This window comes from Sorex fumeus, unplaced genomic scaffold, assembly GCF_029834395.1.
Source record: "Sorex fumeus unplaced genomic scaffold, SorFum_2.1 ptg000003l, whole genome shotgun sequence".
Lineage (NCBI taxonomy): Eukaryota > Metazoa > Chordata > Mammalia > Eulipotyphla > Soricidae > Sorex > Sorex fumeus.
In genome coordinates, this window is record NW_026606060.1 from 4,527,694 (window position 1) to 4,545,267 (window position 17,574).

Consider the following 17,574-nt stretch of genomic DNA (forward strand, 5'->3'; position numbering starts at 1 on the left):
AAAATCACAATCTTTCAACTACTATTACCTGCATTTTACATATAAGATTAAAGATCAAAGGGGCTGGAACAACAGCAGAGCGGGGAGGGTGCTTGCCCTGCACACGGCGGCCTGGGTTCAATCCCCCGCATCTGACCCGGGTTTGAACACCAGCATCCCATGTGGTCGCCCGGGAACAGCCAGTAGTGATCCCTGAGCACCGCCGGGTGTGATCCAAACACCACCTCCCACCCCCGCAAAAGATTAAAGATCAAGATTAAAAATCTTCCAAGGTCATATGGCCAGCTAAGCAAGTGGCCCAGAGACCCAGATGTAGCTGGGAGGCAGAGCAACGGCGTTGCATGTGTAGGGCCCTGGGTTCGAGCCCTGGTGCAGGGCTGGGGTGGGGAGGCGTGGGGCAGCAGCCTCACACCCAGATCTAATCCAAGCCAGAATCCCACGATTCTCCTGCAACAGCAAGAGGGTATTAGAAAGGCCGAATCCCCCAGAAATGGTCTTGTTTTGAGTGACTTTCGGCAGATAAGCCCCGACAACGAAGGCAGAGTCGGAGCACTTCAAAAGGAGACGGTTTCAGACCTCGGAAGGGAAGCTGCACTTGCGCTCAGCCCCATTTTTTCGTGAACTTTCTAAAAGTGAAATGGAAACTGTGGTCCCCCGAGCTGGGCTCCGAGGGCCGGTTTTCCGGGGTCTTTCCGCCCGGGTCGGTCGGGTGGGGTGTTCGCGACCACCGCGTCCACCCGGGCGGCGGGGAGCGTGCGAGCGCGGCGGGCAGCGGGGGCGCAGGCCGAGCGCCACCAGCGCCTGCAGCGGCCGGAGCAGTTGCCAGGGCAGCGCGGCCCGGGCAGCAACGGCCGCAACTGCAGCGCGGCGCGGCGGCGGCGGCGGCGGCGGCTGCAAGGCCGAGTGACGCATTGCAGGTACGAACCAGCCAATCAGCGGGCGCCTCAACGCTCGTCGGCGGCACGTCGCCGCCGCGGTGCTCCTCCGCGCCGCGAAGTAGCGCCCCGCGGCCTGGCCTTTCAACGGCCGCCCGGAGGGTGGGCGACAGCCCCTGACGTCATGACTGCCCTCTCCCTCTGACCCGGGCCCCCGCCGGCCCAGCAGCCGCGGCCCGAGGGCTCTCGAGGAGGCTCAGCGGGGAGCCGGCCGGCCGGGACTCGTTGGCGAGGTTCCGTTATCTGGCGGCGGCGGAGGGATCCGGCGGAGGGAGGCGTTTATGAGGCGCGGGGGGCGGAGGGCAGAGCTAGTCGGAGCGGAGCGAGCGAGGCGAGCGGTCGTGCGGTCCTGGTCCCGGAGAGCGGTAGCGCCTGCAGCATGGTGAGTGCGGCGCGGGCCGCGGGGGCGGCCGCGGGGAGGACGCTCGCCTCCCGCCGGGCCGCCCGAGGCTCTCCCGGCGCCCGAGGGCGGACGCGACGGGGCCCGGGGCTCCCGCCGCGGCCGCGTCGCAGGTGCTCCCCGCCCCCACCCGCCCCCGCGAGGGCGCGCCCGTGGGTGGGCTCGGGGGCCCGGCGCCGCGGACGGCGGGGCCGAGGGGCGGGCGGGCCCGGCCGGGCCCTCGGGAGGTGACGCCCGGGCGGGTGGGCGGCCGCCGGCGGTTGGCGCGGGCCGGGCAGCGCCTTTGTCCGCGCGCCGCGCCGCGCCGCCGTTAGCCCGCATCCCCCGCGGCCGGCCGGGCGGGCGGGCGCGCCGTGTGGGCCGAGCCGCGCGGGGCGGGGCGGGGCGGCCGGGGCCCGGGGCCGCCGCCCCAGCTGCTGCGCTGGCACCTGCGGGGCCGCGCCGGGGCCCGGGACCTCCCGACTCCAGCGGCGCCCGCCGGAACTGCCGCAAAATTAAAAAAAAAACACAAATTTTCTTTTGTAATTTTTTTTTTTTTTTTTGCAAGTGGCTTTGTGCGGCCGGGAGGGAGCGGGTCGCGCCCTCAGTAGCTCCCAGGAGGACGCTCGGAGAGGCGGTTCCCGGGGACGGCGGCGCGGGCGCGGGCGGGGGGCGCCTCAGGTGCGGCGCCGCCTCAGCCCCTCAGCGCCTGAGCGCCTCAGCCGGGCCCCGAGGACGGCCGCGTGTCGGCGCGCGGCGGCGGCGGGGACCCGGAAAGGCGTCGGTTCCCCCGCCGGCCGCCCGCGCCGTCCGCGCCCTGCCAAGGGTTCTGGCGATGGGTGTGTCCGGGAGGCAAGGTGACATCTCCGCGGCCTGCGCCGCTGCCAACTGAAACCTCCAGCCCGGGCGTGGGCCGCCGAGCCGCCGCGGGTAGGAGTCCGCGTTCGCGCGGCGCCCCCGCCCCGTCCCGACTCTCGTGCCCGGGGGTCGCCTGCGGGCGGGCGGGGCGGAGGGTCTCTCCGGGCCAGTCGCCGACACGTGACGGGTCAGGGCTTCCCCTCGCCAGCCGGATCGTGGAATCCAGAACTTGCCCGCCGTCGGTGAACTCGTGGGGTTTTGTCCGCCTTCAGTCAGAGACTTTTGTAGTCATCATCACTTGTCGGGCTTTAGTTGCTCTCTGAAATTGAGTGGTCGCAGCCGTCTCCTGCCCGAGTAAGCCGGGAATTCTCCTCGGGGAACTTTGCGTTCCGGAGATTTGAAATTAAGGCTGCCCTCGAGTGAAGGAGTAAAAATTTGACGCGGGATACAGTTGCGGGCCTGTCTTTCGGGTTGGCTTGGGGTCTTCCGTGCCGGTTGAAAGGGGGAGGTCGCTTCAGACGACGCGAGGCTCGGGGCTAGGTAAGTCGAGGAGCGCCGAGGCGGCGCCCGGCCCCGTGGGCTCTGATCCCGCGGGTCCGCACAGCTGGCCGGAGCGGTGCCACGAGTGGCCCCTGAGCGCCACCACGAGTGGCCCCTGAGCGCCACTGCGGAGGCCTCTCCCCTCCGGAGAAGAGGCGGGAGGTGGAACGCCTTGCGGCTGCTTGAGTATTAAAAAATTAACATCAGAATGCGAGGAATTTGTCTCTATAAAAGTGAGACTTCGTTATGGCTCTATTAATATACACAGGCTGAGAATGTTCTAGATTGAGCTAGGAGTCGGGCTTAGAGCTTGAATGTCAAAGTAGGTTTTTGATTGTCGATTGTCAATTTTCGTTAAGTAATTTAGCCCCGGTGGTTTGTGTTAGGCATAAAAACATATTGCAACTCTGTTTTAGAAACTACCTTTGTTAACAATAAAGCATATACCTTAACATGTGGGAAAAAATTACTTTTAGAAGCCCTTGTGTGTAAAAAGCGTTTGGTATAAATAGGAACGAAGGATAGACGATTGTTCCAGTTAAGGCCGGAGAGAGGGTACATTTGGTAGGGCGCTTTGCACTTGCCTGTCCTGGATTCCATCCCTGGCATCCCACTCCAGCCAGCTAGGTGTGATTTCTGAGCATCACCAGTGTGACCCAAAACAAAGTTCCAACCTGAAGATCTATATACATTTATGCATAATTAGAAATTCATTTCCCCAACTAAACTCCGAATCTATATATCCACTTAATTACATTTTAGGAAATGTTGAATTAGGTACACAGTACCTTTAATGTTGCATGTGTAGTTTAAATTCTGTTTATCTTGTTTGCACAATACCTGTGACTATTGAAGATTTGGGGTGCAAGTTGAGATCAATGGATTTCACGTCTGGAACTTTCTGGAATGATGAACAATAGAAAAAAGGATAGATTGTGGAAATACAGGAATAAGAACCATCTTCCATAATGAATTCTTCACTTGACTGAGATGAGAACACACTAGTCTTTCCCCACTAGTGTAATTCTTCTTAAAAGGTGGCATTATCCCAGGCAAAAACAGGAATGGGGTTTGTTTAGGTTGGAAAATTTTACAAATTAAAATGCCAAGGAGTTTCCATCACCATCTATCCACCCCTTTCCTAGGGGCTTAAAATTGAACCCAGGTCTTGCAACAAGGTCTGAGTTTTACAACCTTGAGTCATATTCCTGGCCTGTATAATATTGTTAACTGGTATTTTTGTTTTTGTTTTTCACATTACATGCTTCAGGGCACAGTGGGGAAACTATGTGGTGCAAAGGATCCAACTAAGGACTTCAGCCCTTTGAGCTATCTCCCTAGTTCTTTGATTGTATTTTACTTGACTACTCTGGATGTTGCTGCTAAAGTATAAAATGTTGAACTCTGGAGATAAATAGTAAATACAGAACTTTGGTACATTAAAAATAAAAAAAATTCACACAAAATTAAAATCTTTCAGGCCATTTGAGTTTTGTGTGCTTTAAGCTGGTTTGTAATCCAAGGATGAGTTTTTTCTCAGGTAGGGATCTGGATAAGATAGCTTGAGGGCTTTTAAATGTTGACTTTTCCAGCAAAATTGTAAAAATTTGTTTCCTTTTTTAGCTAACATTCTTGTTTCTTCCCTAAGGCTGCCTTTAGCTTTCATTTGAGTTCTCAAATCCTCCCTCCCACCCCTCCCCCAACTACCTTCTCGCACATAGCTATCATTCCTTCACCCTTCACACAAACTGCAGTGCTTTCCACACGTTTCGTTTTAATCCTAAATTGATATCCTCTGCCACATCTGTCCTTGGATTGCACCTCAAGGTTTCAGTTTGCGGAATTAAATACTTCCTTAACTTAAACCAAAGTTAACATGGAACACTAGATTTGAGCATTTCCTAATGCCATGCATGTCTGTTTTTCTTGAGGAAATTAAACTAGGTTGTTATTTAATATTGTGGGTTTTTGATTAGTTTATATCTGAACTCTCTGACCTAACCCTTTGCATAGTTCTTTTATTCTGTGTAATAACCTTGCAAAGTATTTAATATTATATTACAGATGAAGTTAACTGAGTGGTTGAATAACAAGTCCCAAGGTCACACAGCCATTTAGCAGACTAATGGACAGAATACTGCTTTCCTCCACTGTGCCATGCCATATTGCCCTTCCTTCAGAAATTATAGTTCTACAAGTTTGAATAAGACTAGAAGTAAATCCTCTATATCCTCTAACAAAATAAACATGAATTTAGGGGATTTAATGGGTTTTAAATATAAATCCTAGGGAATACAGGACTGATTTTAATACCAAATAGTTGGTGGGGATTTGTAAGGATACAAAACCTACAAAAGTAGATTTTTATTTTTAATTCCTCTCCTCCACCCCCCCCAGTAATGTTGCATTGACGGGTTTAATCAGGTTGTGATGTGCACAGTCAGCCACAGTGCTCATCAAAGTTAGCATTTCTTTAGTTGGGATGCTTGTGTGCTTGGTTCAGACATGAGCTATGATTGTGGTGCTTGTTAAGGGTAACTGCAGTGCTGACACATCTACTCATCAGGGCTTGCATACCCTTCTTTGTGGTGCTCACATGCAAACTGATACTGCTGGAAAGTACTAGCACTACTGAGAAGTGCAGCTAGCAGTATTGCCAGGATGGCGCTATCACATGTGGGATGCCAACGATTTGTGCCTGTGACCATGTATTTTCTAGCAGTGCAAGTGTTCTAAACCCCAGCACTGTTCCTCAGAGTCTAAAAATGGCTATATTTATTTGTTTTGGAGTCATACCTGAAGGTGCAGAGGAAGGGAGGGGCACCTTACTTTGAGGGAGGGGGCATTTAAAAGTAGATAATTTTTAAAAAATCTGTGCATTTGAACTTTCTTGCTCTTGAATGTTAAATTACCAGGCCCTGGGCCTTTCCACTTTTTGGTGGTGATAGGGATGCAAACCCTGGTCTCATGCTAGAAACATGCATTCTATCACTGAGCCACACCTTTGCCCCATCCCCCCTTTAAAAAGAGAGACAGGACCCAAGGGATAGAATAGCAGGTATGATGCTTGCCTTACTTATGTCCAGCCTACCCAGATTTGATGATTTGATCCTGTCATTCCATATGGTCCCCTGAACCCTTCCAGGAATAATCCCTGAGTGCAGCCAGAATCATACTGAGCATTGCTCCTATAGCCCAGAAACGAAAAATAACCACACACGGGTTTGCCTTGATGTTAAAATTGTTGAGTGGGGCTACACTACTGTTTTGCAGGTTTCTTTTGAGACTTACTTTACCTGTACTCTATAAGCATGTGATGCTATTCTCTTTAATAAATGGTTAACCATTTAAACAACCAGGAAGTTTGTTTAAAAATGAAACTATATTTTATACAAATTGATTAGTGTATTAATCACAGTATGTTACTAAAGTAGGAATATTAGAAAGGACATATTCCTTGGCAGTGCCTCAAGGTACTACTATATAGGCAGTTTTTTTTTTTAAAGTGAAAGTGAGGGCTATAAATTTTGCAAACATCTCATTTGTGATCCTTTGAATTTAAAATCGGGGGTGGGAAACCATTTTTTACATAAGGGAACCCTTATGTAAAAGATTGATGTGGCCCCAAAACAAGAAAAATTTAAGCTTTGGATAATCTGGAAACTAGTAATCCTGACTCTACTTGTTACTGATTTTATGCTAATACTCCTCCCCCGCCCCCCAATTTAACCTGAACCACTAATCCTTACATATAAAATAGGAAATTGACCACTAGACAGATACTGTGAAGATTGAACAGAAGAGAGCATATTATAATGGCTTTTAGGAAATGCCTGGGCTTTTATTATTTATTTGGTTTTTGGGCCTCACCTGGTGGTGCTTGGTGATAAGGATGGCACTGTGTGCAATACTGGGTTTTGAAACCTGGGTCACTGCTACATGCTATGCACTTGCCTTGACATTTGTGCTAACTCTCCAGCCCTGGGCATATTTTTAAAGCAAAAGTGAGTAGTTCTTGTCCATTTCATGTCCTTAAATAAATCCCCTCCTCCCCCCTGCGCCCCCTCAAAAGTTTGACATGTAGTTTGGGATTTCAAAACCAGAGAAAGTGTTCAGAACTCTGGTTTCCCTTGCAACTGAAGTAAACATGTAAGCTGCATATCAACCAGGATAGGTTGAATTATTTTTCTTTTTGATAATAAGAGTTTTGCTTTATGCTTTTGAGATTTAGAAATTACTTTCATGCCCCAATTATTTATAGTATTATTTTTTAATGTTCTTTGGACCTGGAAATTTCTGGTAATGATTTGTGAATACCACAGTTGGTGAGTAAGTTTTTGGAAAATGGAAATAGTTTTTTGTCTTTGATCCTTGCTTAATGATTCTATTAAACTTTCTAGTGTGCCAGGCTAGAATTTTTCAGTTTGCATAAAATTGGGCTTTAAAATTCTGAAATAATTTCATATCCTAAATGTAGGATCAGAACAGATCATTAAACTTTGAAGATAAAGGAATGTTTAAATAAATGAAATTTATGTATGAGATAAACATTGAATATTTTAAAAGTTGTTTTTTCAGTTGTAATCAGCATACTTTTAAGCCACTTAAGCTGTCTCTCTCTTTTTTTTTTTTTTGTAGGCTGACCAACTGACTGAAGAGCAGATTGCAGGTGAGAAATACTTTGCTCTAGATAATAATGTTTGAATAGCCAACCTCAAAGTTAGGTTGAATGAACTTGACTTGAATGAAAGAATTGATATTGGTAATATGTATTAGATGGTAGTGATAAATGGATATAATGTCACTGATTCATAAGAGTAAACTTGCCTCTGAACAATAGAGTGGCCCTGGTAACTAAAGATATGTATTTTTAAGGTATACTTTGGTGATCTATTTATTTTGACGTTTCTCCTCAAAAATGTGTATACTGGACATTGTTAACACTGCATCTCCAGAGTCTTTACAAGGAAAGCCTTGTAGTGTCCAGTATGTAATTTGAAGCGTAGAATTAAAAATTTATTCCCATTTAAAATAGCTAACATCTTAACTTTAGAATACATGTGGAGCGATAGCACAGCGGGTAGGGTGTTTGCCTTGCACGTGGCGGATCCGGCAGACTCGGGTTCAATTCTCTGCCCCTCTCAGAAAGCCTGGCAAGCTACCAAGAATATTTCGCCTGCATGGCAAAGCCTGGCAAGCTACCCATGACGTATCTGATATGCCTGCCAATCATGGTCACAGTCCTCCCGTTACTCATCAATTTGCTCAAGCTGGCCCAGTAACATCTCCATCATGAGACTTTGTTGTTACTGTGTTTGCAAGCATGCTTGCACACACATACAGATGCACACAATAATTTAATGCTGAAGACAACTATGTATTGTTGAACCTCAACTCAACTATTTAGACCTTTTAAAATAAGCACAAAATTTGGAGACACCAAATACTAGTAGGACTAAACAAAGTCAAAACTATACTAGTATTAAAAAACAAGTTTCAGCTGGTGGGGTTTTTTTGTTTGTGTGTGTGTAGTGTATGAATTTGATTAGGGATTTGTTTGATAAGTTATATAATTGTGTGTTGCTCAAAGGTTTGGAAATAATTTCTTGATTTAAACTAGAGGTTTCCAAATTTATTTTGTCTACAACTTCCTTTTCAGAAAAATTTTTTTTGTTCTTGGCTCCCTTGGAAATTACCATTAATGCAACAAACAAAAAGACTTGTTAGTCTGAAGCTATTACTGCCCACCGCCTCATTCCCCTTCTCCCATTGTCCACTTTCGGAAACACTGATTTACGCTGCATCAAATAAATGCAAACTCCTCTATATAGTTTTATACGATTTGAAGAGAAACCAGAGTATTTAAAATTGTTTTTAATATTTTTCCTTATAGTAGCTGACATGGACTTATTTTCTAGTGTGTTGGTGAAATTCTTAGTTTCACCAACACACCTGTCTTCCTCCCTATTTTTGAGAGATAGACCCTTACAAAGTTGTTCATGATTAGGTTTCAGTCATACAGTTTTCCAACACCCATCCCTCCACCAGGGTACATTTCCTAGCACCAGTGTCTACAGTTTTTCCCCCATTACCTCTCACCCTCTACACCCTTCCCCATCCTCTCTTGTTTTTTGGTATTCCTAGCCAGATGATTAGGAATATTATAATAATAATAATATACACCACGGGTTTATTTCAGGTTAGACAGTGTACATGCCTCTCACAGGATTGATAGTCATTGCTGCCTTCCAACCATAGCTCTTTTATTTTCTATAATTGTGGAGGGGCACGTCAGCAGTACTTGAGGGGTGGGGGTTTTTCCTGGTGCTTGGGCTCTTGATGAATGCAGGGCAGATACGCTGTACCACTTGAGGCACATTTCCAGCCCATGTGCAACTTTTTTTTTTAAGTTTGTTAAATACAAGATTAATCTGATGGTTGATAGCATTCTTATACATACTGTAGTTCATTGGAGCCTTGTCTTGAAGATGAATGGTATCTTTGACTTCCAGGGGAAGTGGGAAACAAATTGTGCTAGTGTTTTTCCCTTCCCTTTTTTCCTTTGTTTTTAAGTTATTTTTTAGCTAACCTTTAAAGAAGAAGACTATAACTTTCATGTTACTAAAACTTCTTGGTCAGGGACATTTTTTTCTCTCTTCTGTGCCCACTGACACATGTTGAGGACTATTTCTTGAATGATTTCTAAAAATTAATTTTGTTTGGATGCTACTCCCGCCTGCCCTCAGTGCTTACTTCTGGCTCTGTGCTCAGTATGACATGCCTGGTGTACTTGGGGATCATATGAGATGATGTCCACCTTTAGATGAAGACAGATTTTTAAATCTGTTTATGATAAATTGTTGTATTATAGTAACTTCTTGGGGGAAAAAATGTTACTAGCTTCACATGCTATAATGTAACATTGAATATACCTTTATTACAAATTTGTTTAGAGATTCTAATAGCAAATAACCTGGTGTAGGAAATGCGTACTTGTTTGGGTGGTTACTAGAAGTATGTCTATGTTCATGAATCACTCCTGGCTTGCTTGGGGGAACCTATGGGGTCTGGATTGACTGCGAGCAAGACAAGGGCCCTACCTAACTATACTATCTCTCCAGCCCCCAATTTTTTTTTCCTTTGGTAAAAGAAACTTGGGCTAAAGCTTCATTAACTTTCAAGGGCCCATGAAGGAATAAAACTTGATAAAAAATATTAGCCACTACTTAGTTTATAAAAACAATTACATAGTGCCAGTAATGATCCTGAATGTATTAAGTTTAGAAATGGAATTTAGTAAACAGGCTTTTTGGGGTGACGGTGGGGGTGAAGGCTAATTTTTATGATGATGACCTACTAAAGCAATTAGAGAAGGGTGCTAGAATTGCTAGTAAATAGATGAAACTTGAATAATAGAATATTTGGAAGTTTTAATTTAAGCATAACTGGAATAGACTTGCAACAGTTCTATCAGTTATGTTGAAAGTAGCAGCTCTGTGATACAAAGCACATAGTTTCCTATTGCATGTTTAGATTTTGTTTTTATTATTATTATTATTATTTTGCTTTTTGGGTCACACCTGGAGATGCACAGGGGTTACTCCTGGCTGTGCACTCAGGAGTTACTCCTGGTGGTGCTCAGGGGACCATATGGGATGCTGGGAATCGAACCCGGGTCGGCCGCGTGCAAGGCAAACGCCCTACCTGCTGTGCTATCTCTCCAGCCCCATGCATGTTTCGATTTTGACTTGTGGGCTTATGTTTTGAGTTATTCTTGGAAATTACTCTTTAGAATGACATGCTTTTATATACGAAGATTATTCAGTAAAATCGTAAATGTCAGTTGTACTTTGAGATCATTTCTTTTTATTTCAGGGAGTTAATTCAGTTTATTAGTCTAAAAATGCAAAATTTGGAATAAACCTTAACCTTTAAAATATTCTGGTCCATATCAAAGTGAACCAGAGTGTAGATTTGATTATATTTTCTGCATATATGTCAGTTTGGCTCTAGCGTTCTGAAGGTCAGGTAAGTTTTAAGAAGTAGTAATACCCAATCATGAACAGCTTTGTAACTGTATCTCACAGTAATTAAATTGAAAATAGAAAAGTAGTAATATTTAAACAGTGGAGCTATACTACTTACTGAAGTACTAATCATGTTATATCTGGTCTAGAGCAATTAAAACAAGTTGGAGGACTGGAGAGACAGTACAGGGATTAAGGAAGTTTTCTTGCATTTTGCTGTCCCAGTTTGATAACCCTGGCACCACATATGGTCTCCTGCCTCTCCTCCAGCACAGAACCTGCCAGGTGTAATTCCTGAGCAGCACTGGGTGTGATCCTTGCTCCCCAAATCAAAATAAAACTCTTAAAAGGTGAAAAAGGGCTGGAGAAGATAGTTGAAGTTGAAGACAGTAATAATTCAGTATAATATGTCAGTATATATCAGGCAGTGTTAAAATAGCTAAATTTAGGGTAGAGAGATAGTATAGGGGTTATAAAATTCATTTTTAAAATTATACTTGAGATTTGCCATGGGGATATATCCCATCGGAAGTCAGAAATAAAGGTTATGTTAGACAAATAAGCTAATAGAAAGTCTTTGTTAAAAACTGGGCCAGAGAGATCATATAGTAGGTAAGTAATGCACCTGCACCACATACCGTCCCCTGATCACTGCCAGAAGTAAGCCACACTGCTGGGTATAGCGCCAAAACAAATCCTAAGCTGGCATAGGTTAAGGAAGAGAAATGAAGAAAATTGGTCACATGTAAGAGATAAAGTCTGGTTGAAGGGCACTCCCCATGGTGCTCAGGGAACTCGGTGGTGTTTCCAGAAGTACAGACCTAGAGTATGGACTGGACACTAGAGTGTTTGGGCCAGGTGCTGGGGGATAGTGGGCAGCCTTGGCCACGTCCAGTGGTTATGCGGGTAGGGGACATATATTGCAGAGGATTGAGCTTGGGGCTAGTGCATGTGTTACTTCATCCCAGTTGAGATCTCTTTCTGATCTTTTAGTTAAATTTAATAAGTACATATCATTATGTTATGCCCATCTTAAATAAACAATGAGGGCAAAAAGATAGTTTGTGGGGGCTGGAGCAATAGCACAGCGGGTAGGGTGTTTGCCTTACACGCAGCCAACATGGCCGATCCAGGTTCGATTCCCAGCATCCCATGCTTACTTGCCCAAAGTTACATTGCTTGGTAGTAAATGTATTGCAGTTTTTAAAGCCAGTGCAATTAAGTTTAGAGTTTGCTTCTAGTTTCTATGCTGCATGACCTTACATGCTGAAACACTGGATTGAGGTATTGTGGGTGAATTTAGCATTTTCAACTGGTAACAAAACTGGGTATAATTTTAACAGTGGATGAGAAAAATAGATACAAAATTTTGGGAGGAAATAAAGGCAAAAACAAAGATGTGAGGCTATGTTTAAGGCAAAATCAGGATAGTTGAGAATAGAGAAGAAAGGTTATAAGAACTGGAGAGGGATAGGCAGTGCAGAAAATTATATTTTGAGGTTTTGTGAGGCGCACAAAATGTCAAGTAGATATTTTCGTAGCGGGGTGGGGCAGGGAGTGTTGGTTCCATACATGGTGATGCTCAGAGGTTACTCCTACCTCACTCTTGTCATGCTCAGGGAACTATATGAGATTGAACCCAGGTTGGCTGCACATAAAGCCAAGTGCCTTACCTGCTGTGGGTACTCCAGTCCCACATTTTCAGATATAAAAGTGTACTGGAGAAATGTAAGCTTTGCAACTTCTTTTATACTTGTTTGCTGAAAAGTACTGCCTTCTTAGTTCATTTATGTGACCTGATACTACCAAATTTAACCTCTACTTTAGTTTTTTATTTATTAAATAAGTAAAAAGCCATGATAACTCTGGAGTGCTGCTCTAAAAGCTTACTGTGTAATCTAATGGTGAATTGAAAGCAAGAAATGTTCCACAAAAAGTTTTGGAACATCTTTTTCACTAATGAACTTGGTAGAAAATTGTAAAGTATCATTGTTCTCAGTGATATAGCACTTTTAGCAGTTGGAATAATCTTGATCAGAACTTTGTTTTCGTCCTTACACATTATTTGGTGAAATTCCTACCTTCTAGAAAAGGAAACTAGCCCATTGTATATTTTGAAGTTTTAAGGGTTTTCCTTAAAAATTAATGTTAAAAATAATTAGTGTGAGGATTAATTCTAAGTACAAGAAGTATTTGGTTCTTCATTGTTCTGTGTAGACTAGGTCTGTAATTTGAATTGTGTATCATTGAAATGGGCTGGAGCGAATTGAAATGGGCTGGAGCAATGGCACAGCGGGTAGGGCGTTTGCCTTGCACGCAGCCAACATGGCCGACCCGAGTTTGAGTCCTTCGCCCCTCTCGGAGAGCCCAGCAAGCTACCCAGAGTATCTCGCCCGCATGGCAGAGCCTGGCAAGCTACCCGTGACGTATTCGATATGCCAAACACAGTAACAGCAAAGTCTCCAATGGAGACGTTACTGGGCCCGCTCGAGCAAATCGATGAACAGTGGGAGGACAGTGACAGTGATCATTGAAGTAGCTTTAGTGGAAAAATGGAAATCCAGATGTTGAAGATTGGAATTTCTTTTTCAATTTAGAGGAATTTGACTGTGTGTGGAGTAAAATAGTTTAAAGAAATTAGAGAAAGAGGAGGGAAAGCAAGAGAGATGTGTTCAAGAAAGGAACATGGGTTTCTCCATAGTAGAATAATCTGTACTTTGACTTTTATCTGGCCTACATACTGGCATTCTGTTTAATTTTAAGTGGAAAACTTGACAGAATGGTATACTTTGATACGATTTAAGGTGTTCCAAATATCACATGATTTTTGTCGTTGAAATTTTTTTCAGGTGTTATCTCCATATGTATCTTTGCTTTTAAGAATTAATAGATTTAGGTGGGGTTTTTAAATAATCTACATCTGGATTGTACTCTTTTAAACAGAATTCAAAGAAGCCTTTTCACTATTTGATAAGGATGGTGATGGAACTATAACAACAAAGGAATTGGGAACAGTAATGAGGTCTCTTGGGCAGAACCCCACAGAAGCAGAGTTACAGGACATGATTAATGAAGTAGATGCTGATGGTAAGTCTTTTTGGTGGTTTGGAGGGGAGATAGTTGAAGAAATGGCATTAAATTTTTTTTGTGATGTTTCAACGAAAACACTATTTCAGGTAATGGCACAATTGACTTCCCGGAATTTCTGACAATGATGGCAAGAAAAATGAAAGATACAGACAGTGAAGAAGAAATTAGAGAAGCATTCCGTGTGTTTGATAAGGTAGCTGGATTTGTTAAAATTTAGTTCAGAGAGAAATGAAGTCATTGAGATCTCTTGTTCTTTGAAGACTTAAGTTTGCATTGGTTTCTAAAATTGTTTTACTCCCTGATGTGAAATTTAGTAGATTTAGTACTTTCTATTTCAATCATTTTGATTTGCTTTCCTAGGATGGCAATGGCTATATTAGTGCAGCCGAGCTTCGCCATGTGATGACAAACCTTGGAGAGAAGTTAACAGATGAAGAGGTTGATGAAATGATCAGGGAAGCAGATATTGATGGTGATGGTCAAGTAAACTATGAAGGTTGGTTTTTCATTCTCGTCACTTCATTCCATGCTTTGTCTTTAAATTTGGAGATACTTACTAGAAAACTGATTATGGCAGAATTAGTGACTTTTTTGCCCCCCAAATTAGCTAGGAAACCTTTTGCTATTTAATAGAAAGTTTGTAGAATAGACAGACCATCACATAGAAACTTTCTTGAATTATTTACTAGCAGGTCCTGCTGGCCTTATACCATATAAACTCACATTCAAGTTTAAGAATTTGAATGAACTCTTTAAAGCTTACTCCAAACTAAGCTTTAAGAGAGTTCTTGCACAATAATTATGGAACAGCTTGAAAAGCTTCAAAATTAAGTTGGCTTTCCTCCATTGAATTTTCTCTTTCAGTCTAATTGACTTTAATCTGAAAGACTTATGCTTCATTCCAGGAGTATGTGAGGGGCCTGGGATATAACAGAAAGAGTCCACGGGGTGAAGGTGCTTGCTTTGCACACCATTGGCTTTGGCTTGCTCCTGGGTGCCACCATATTGTCCCTGAGAACAGAGCCAGGAGCAAAAGCTGAGCATAGTCCGTTGTGACCCCCCCCAAAAAAAATCCTAAATCTGGAATTTTCCAAATTGTTTTCTTCCTAGTTTCTATGAGGCACGAAAGGGGGTGAATATAGAGAGTAGCCTGTAATGGTTTTGTCAATTTTGTTATTGACTCAACTCTCTCTATACTTCTTTTCCAGAGTTTGTACAAATGATGACAGCAAAGTGAAGACATTGTACAGAATGTGTTAAATTTCTTGTACAAAATTGTTTATTTGCCTTTTCTTTGTTTGTAACTTATCTGTAAAAGGTTTCCCCCTACTGTCAAAAAGAAATATGCATGTATAGTAATTAGGACTTCATTCCTCCATGTTTTCTTCCCTTATCTTACTGTCATTGTCCTGAAACCTTATTTTAGAAAATTGATCAAGTAACATGTTGCATGTGGCTTTCTCTGGATATATCTAAGCCCTTCTGCACATCTAAACTTAGATGAAGTTGGTCAAACGAGGGAACATCTGGGTTATGCCTTTTTTAAAAGTAGTTTTCTTTAGGAACTGTCAGCATGTTGTTGTTGAAGTGTGGAGTTGTAACTCTGCGTGGACTATGGACAGTCAACAATATGTTCTTAAAAGTTGCACTATTGCAAAACGGGTGTATTATCCAGGTACTCGTACACTATTTTTTTGTACTGCTGGTCCTGTACCAGAAACATTTTCTTTTATTGTTACTTGCTTTTTAAACTGTTTTAGCCACTTAAAATCTGCTTATGGCACAATTTGCCTCAAATCCATTCCAAGTTGTATATTTGTTTTCCAATAAAAAAATTACAATTTACCCAACTGTTGATTTAAATCTGAGTCATTTATGAGGTTGAGTAAGATGTGGAGGTGGATTATACTTGGTATAACCTAGGTTCAGATCTATTAAGATTGTATTTGGTGTTTAAATTAGGATACTTCAAAAATGAAATATGGGTGTTGGTGCTGAGCACTTAGCGTAGATTGCTCAGTGGATGCCTCTAACCCAAGGCCATTGTGATCCTTGAAGTTGAAAACACACAGACTCATGAGGCACTGGCAAGCACACTACTAATTCTGCTCAGCCTGGTCACCAGAAAAGGGAAGGGGGATTGAAACAAAAGAAGCTTAAAGTTGAGGTGTGAGATACTAAAATTAAGTTGATCTCGAAGAGAAATTGGTGTTTCTTTGGTTTGGGCCTCCGTGAGGTGGGGACTATGCAGTTCTAGGAATTGAGCCCAGGCTGCCTGAAGCCAAAATCATTCCTTTCAGCACTGGTTGAGTTCTCTCCAGGACAACAAGTTTCTAATGTAATTTTTAAATTTTGGTATGTTTTTTAAAACTATGACTTTAGGGGTTGGAGTGATAGCACAGTAGGTAGGGCATTTGCTTTGCATGAGGCTGACCCAGTTCGATTCCCAGCATCCCATATGGTCCCCCAAGCATAGCTAGGAGTAATTCCTGAGTGCATGAGCCAGGAGTAACCCTAGTGCAATGCTGGGTGTGACCTAAAAAGCAAAAAAAAAAAAAAAAAAAAAGGCAACAACAAACCAACAAAAAAACACCTATGACATTAGTCATGAATAGATTACTTGGTGGGGGGGGGGAACGTGGTGGAGGCCAAAATGTTTATTAGAATATTCTTCAGGATTAACATTCAGGACTCCTGGCAGTGCTCTGGAGACCTTCTAGAATGTCGGGGATCAAACCTGGGTCAGCTGCATGCAAGGTTAACTTCCCTGCTGTGCTGCCACTCTGGTTCATAATGGTGACCTTTTTATTTTTAGGTTGTTTATTGGGCCACACTTGGAGTTGCTCTGGGGTTACTCCTCGTTCTGCACAGAGTGCTCAAGGGATCATATGGGGTGCTGGGTCAGCCATGTGCAAGGCAAACACACCACCCCTGTACTGTTGATACAGTCTTGAAATCTGGATTTCAGTCTGAAATCTGGGATTCTCAAGAGGAGAAAGGTAAAAAAAGGAAATTTGTACCTAATGGATATAACCCCTGGGTGAGAGCTGTAACTTAAGGAAGATTGATTGTCTACTGTTCCCAGAATTGGTGTGCCAGTGTTCCCAAAGCAGGGTGCCCCTCAAAAATTTTTTCAAGGAGCCAAAGCAATAGTGCAGTGGTAAGGCATTTGCCTTGAATGCTGCTAACCTGGGCTTAATCCCTGGCACCCCATATGGTCTCTGAAGCTCGGCAAGAGTAGCCCAAAAACAAAAGGTTATTTTAATGCTTGAAAAACAGTCCAAATTAGGGTCGAGTCGTTTTATTTGTAGTTCATAGGTTTTAGAGTGCTTTTTAGGTCTAGGCGCAAAGCAAATGTTTTCCATTGCAATGCTCATTTGACACATGTTTTACTCCAAAGGCATTTTTAGGAGTAGATTAGTAGTAACTAAAACTACTTTTAGTTTTAGCTTTTTACCATTGCTTGCTTTAAGCAACTCAAAATGGTGCTTATCGGGGTATTTTTTTTTAACTAACTTAAATACTTAATGATAAGATTTCATAGTAATCCAGAACCACGATTAAAACGTGTAATTGTTACCTAATTATTTTTGCCAGAAGGTTTTTAATTTCCCAAGGGGAATTCTCTCAGCATGTTACTGCCCATCTTTGACTATTCCAATACTGTTACACCAGAAAATGAACTGACTGGATAGTGAAAGAGGATATAGTGTTTTAGATAAGACAAAGGAAGCTGGCACTGATG

General features: G+C 43.4%; 1 protein-coding gene across 1 annotated transcript; it reads left to right on the plus strand.

The window, feature by feature from the left end:
- The first annotated feature begins 1,149 nt into the window (after window positions 1-1,149).
- Window positions 1,150-15,679, plus strand: CALM2 (calmodulin 2). The gene is made up of 6 exons (XM_056117096.1): window positions 1,150-1,317; window positions 7,351-7,381; window positions 13,683-13,826; window positions 13,916-14,022; window positions 14,190-14,325; window positions 15,038-15,679. Exons 1-6 carry the CDS (start codon window positions 1,315-1,317, stop codon window positions 15,064-15,066), a joined length of 450 nt encoding a protein of 149 aa, XP_055973071.1. The 5' UTR covers window positions 1,150-1,314; the 3' UTR covers window positions 15,067-15,679.
- Window positions 15,680-17,574: the final 1,895 nt, after the last annotated feature.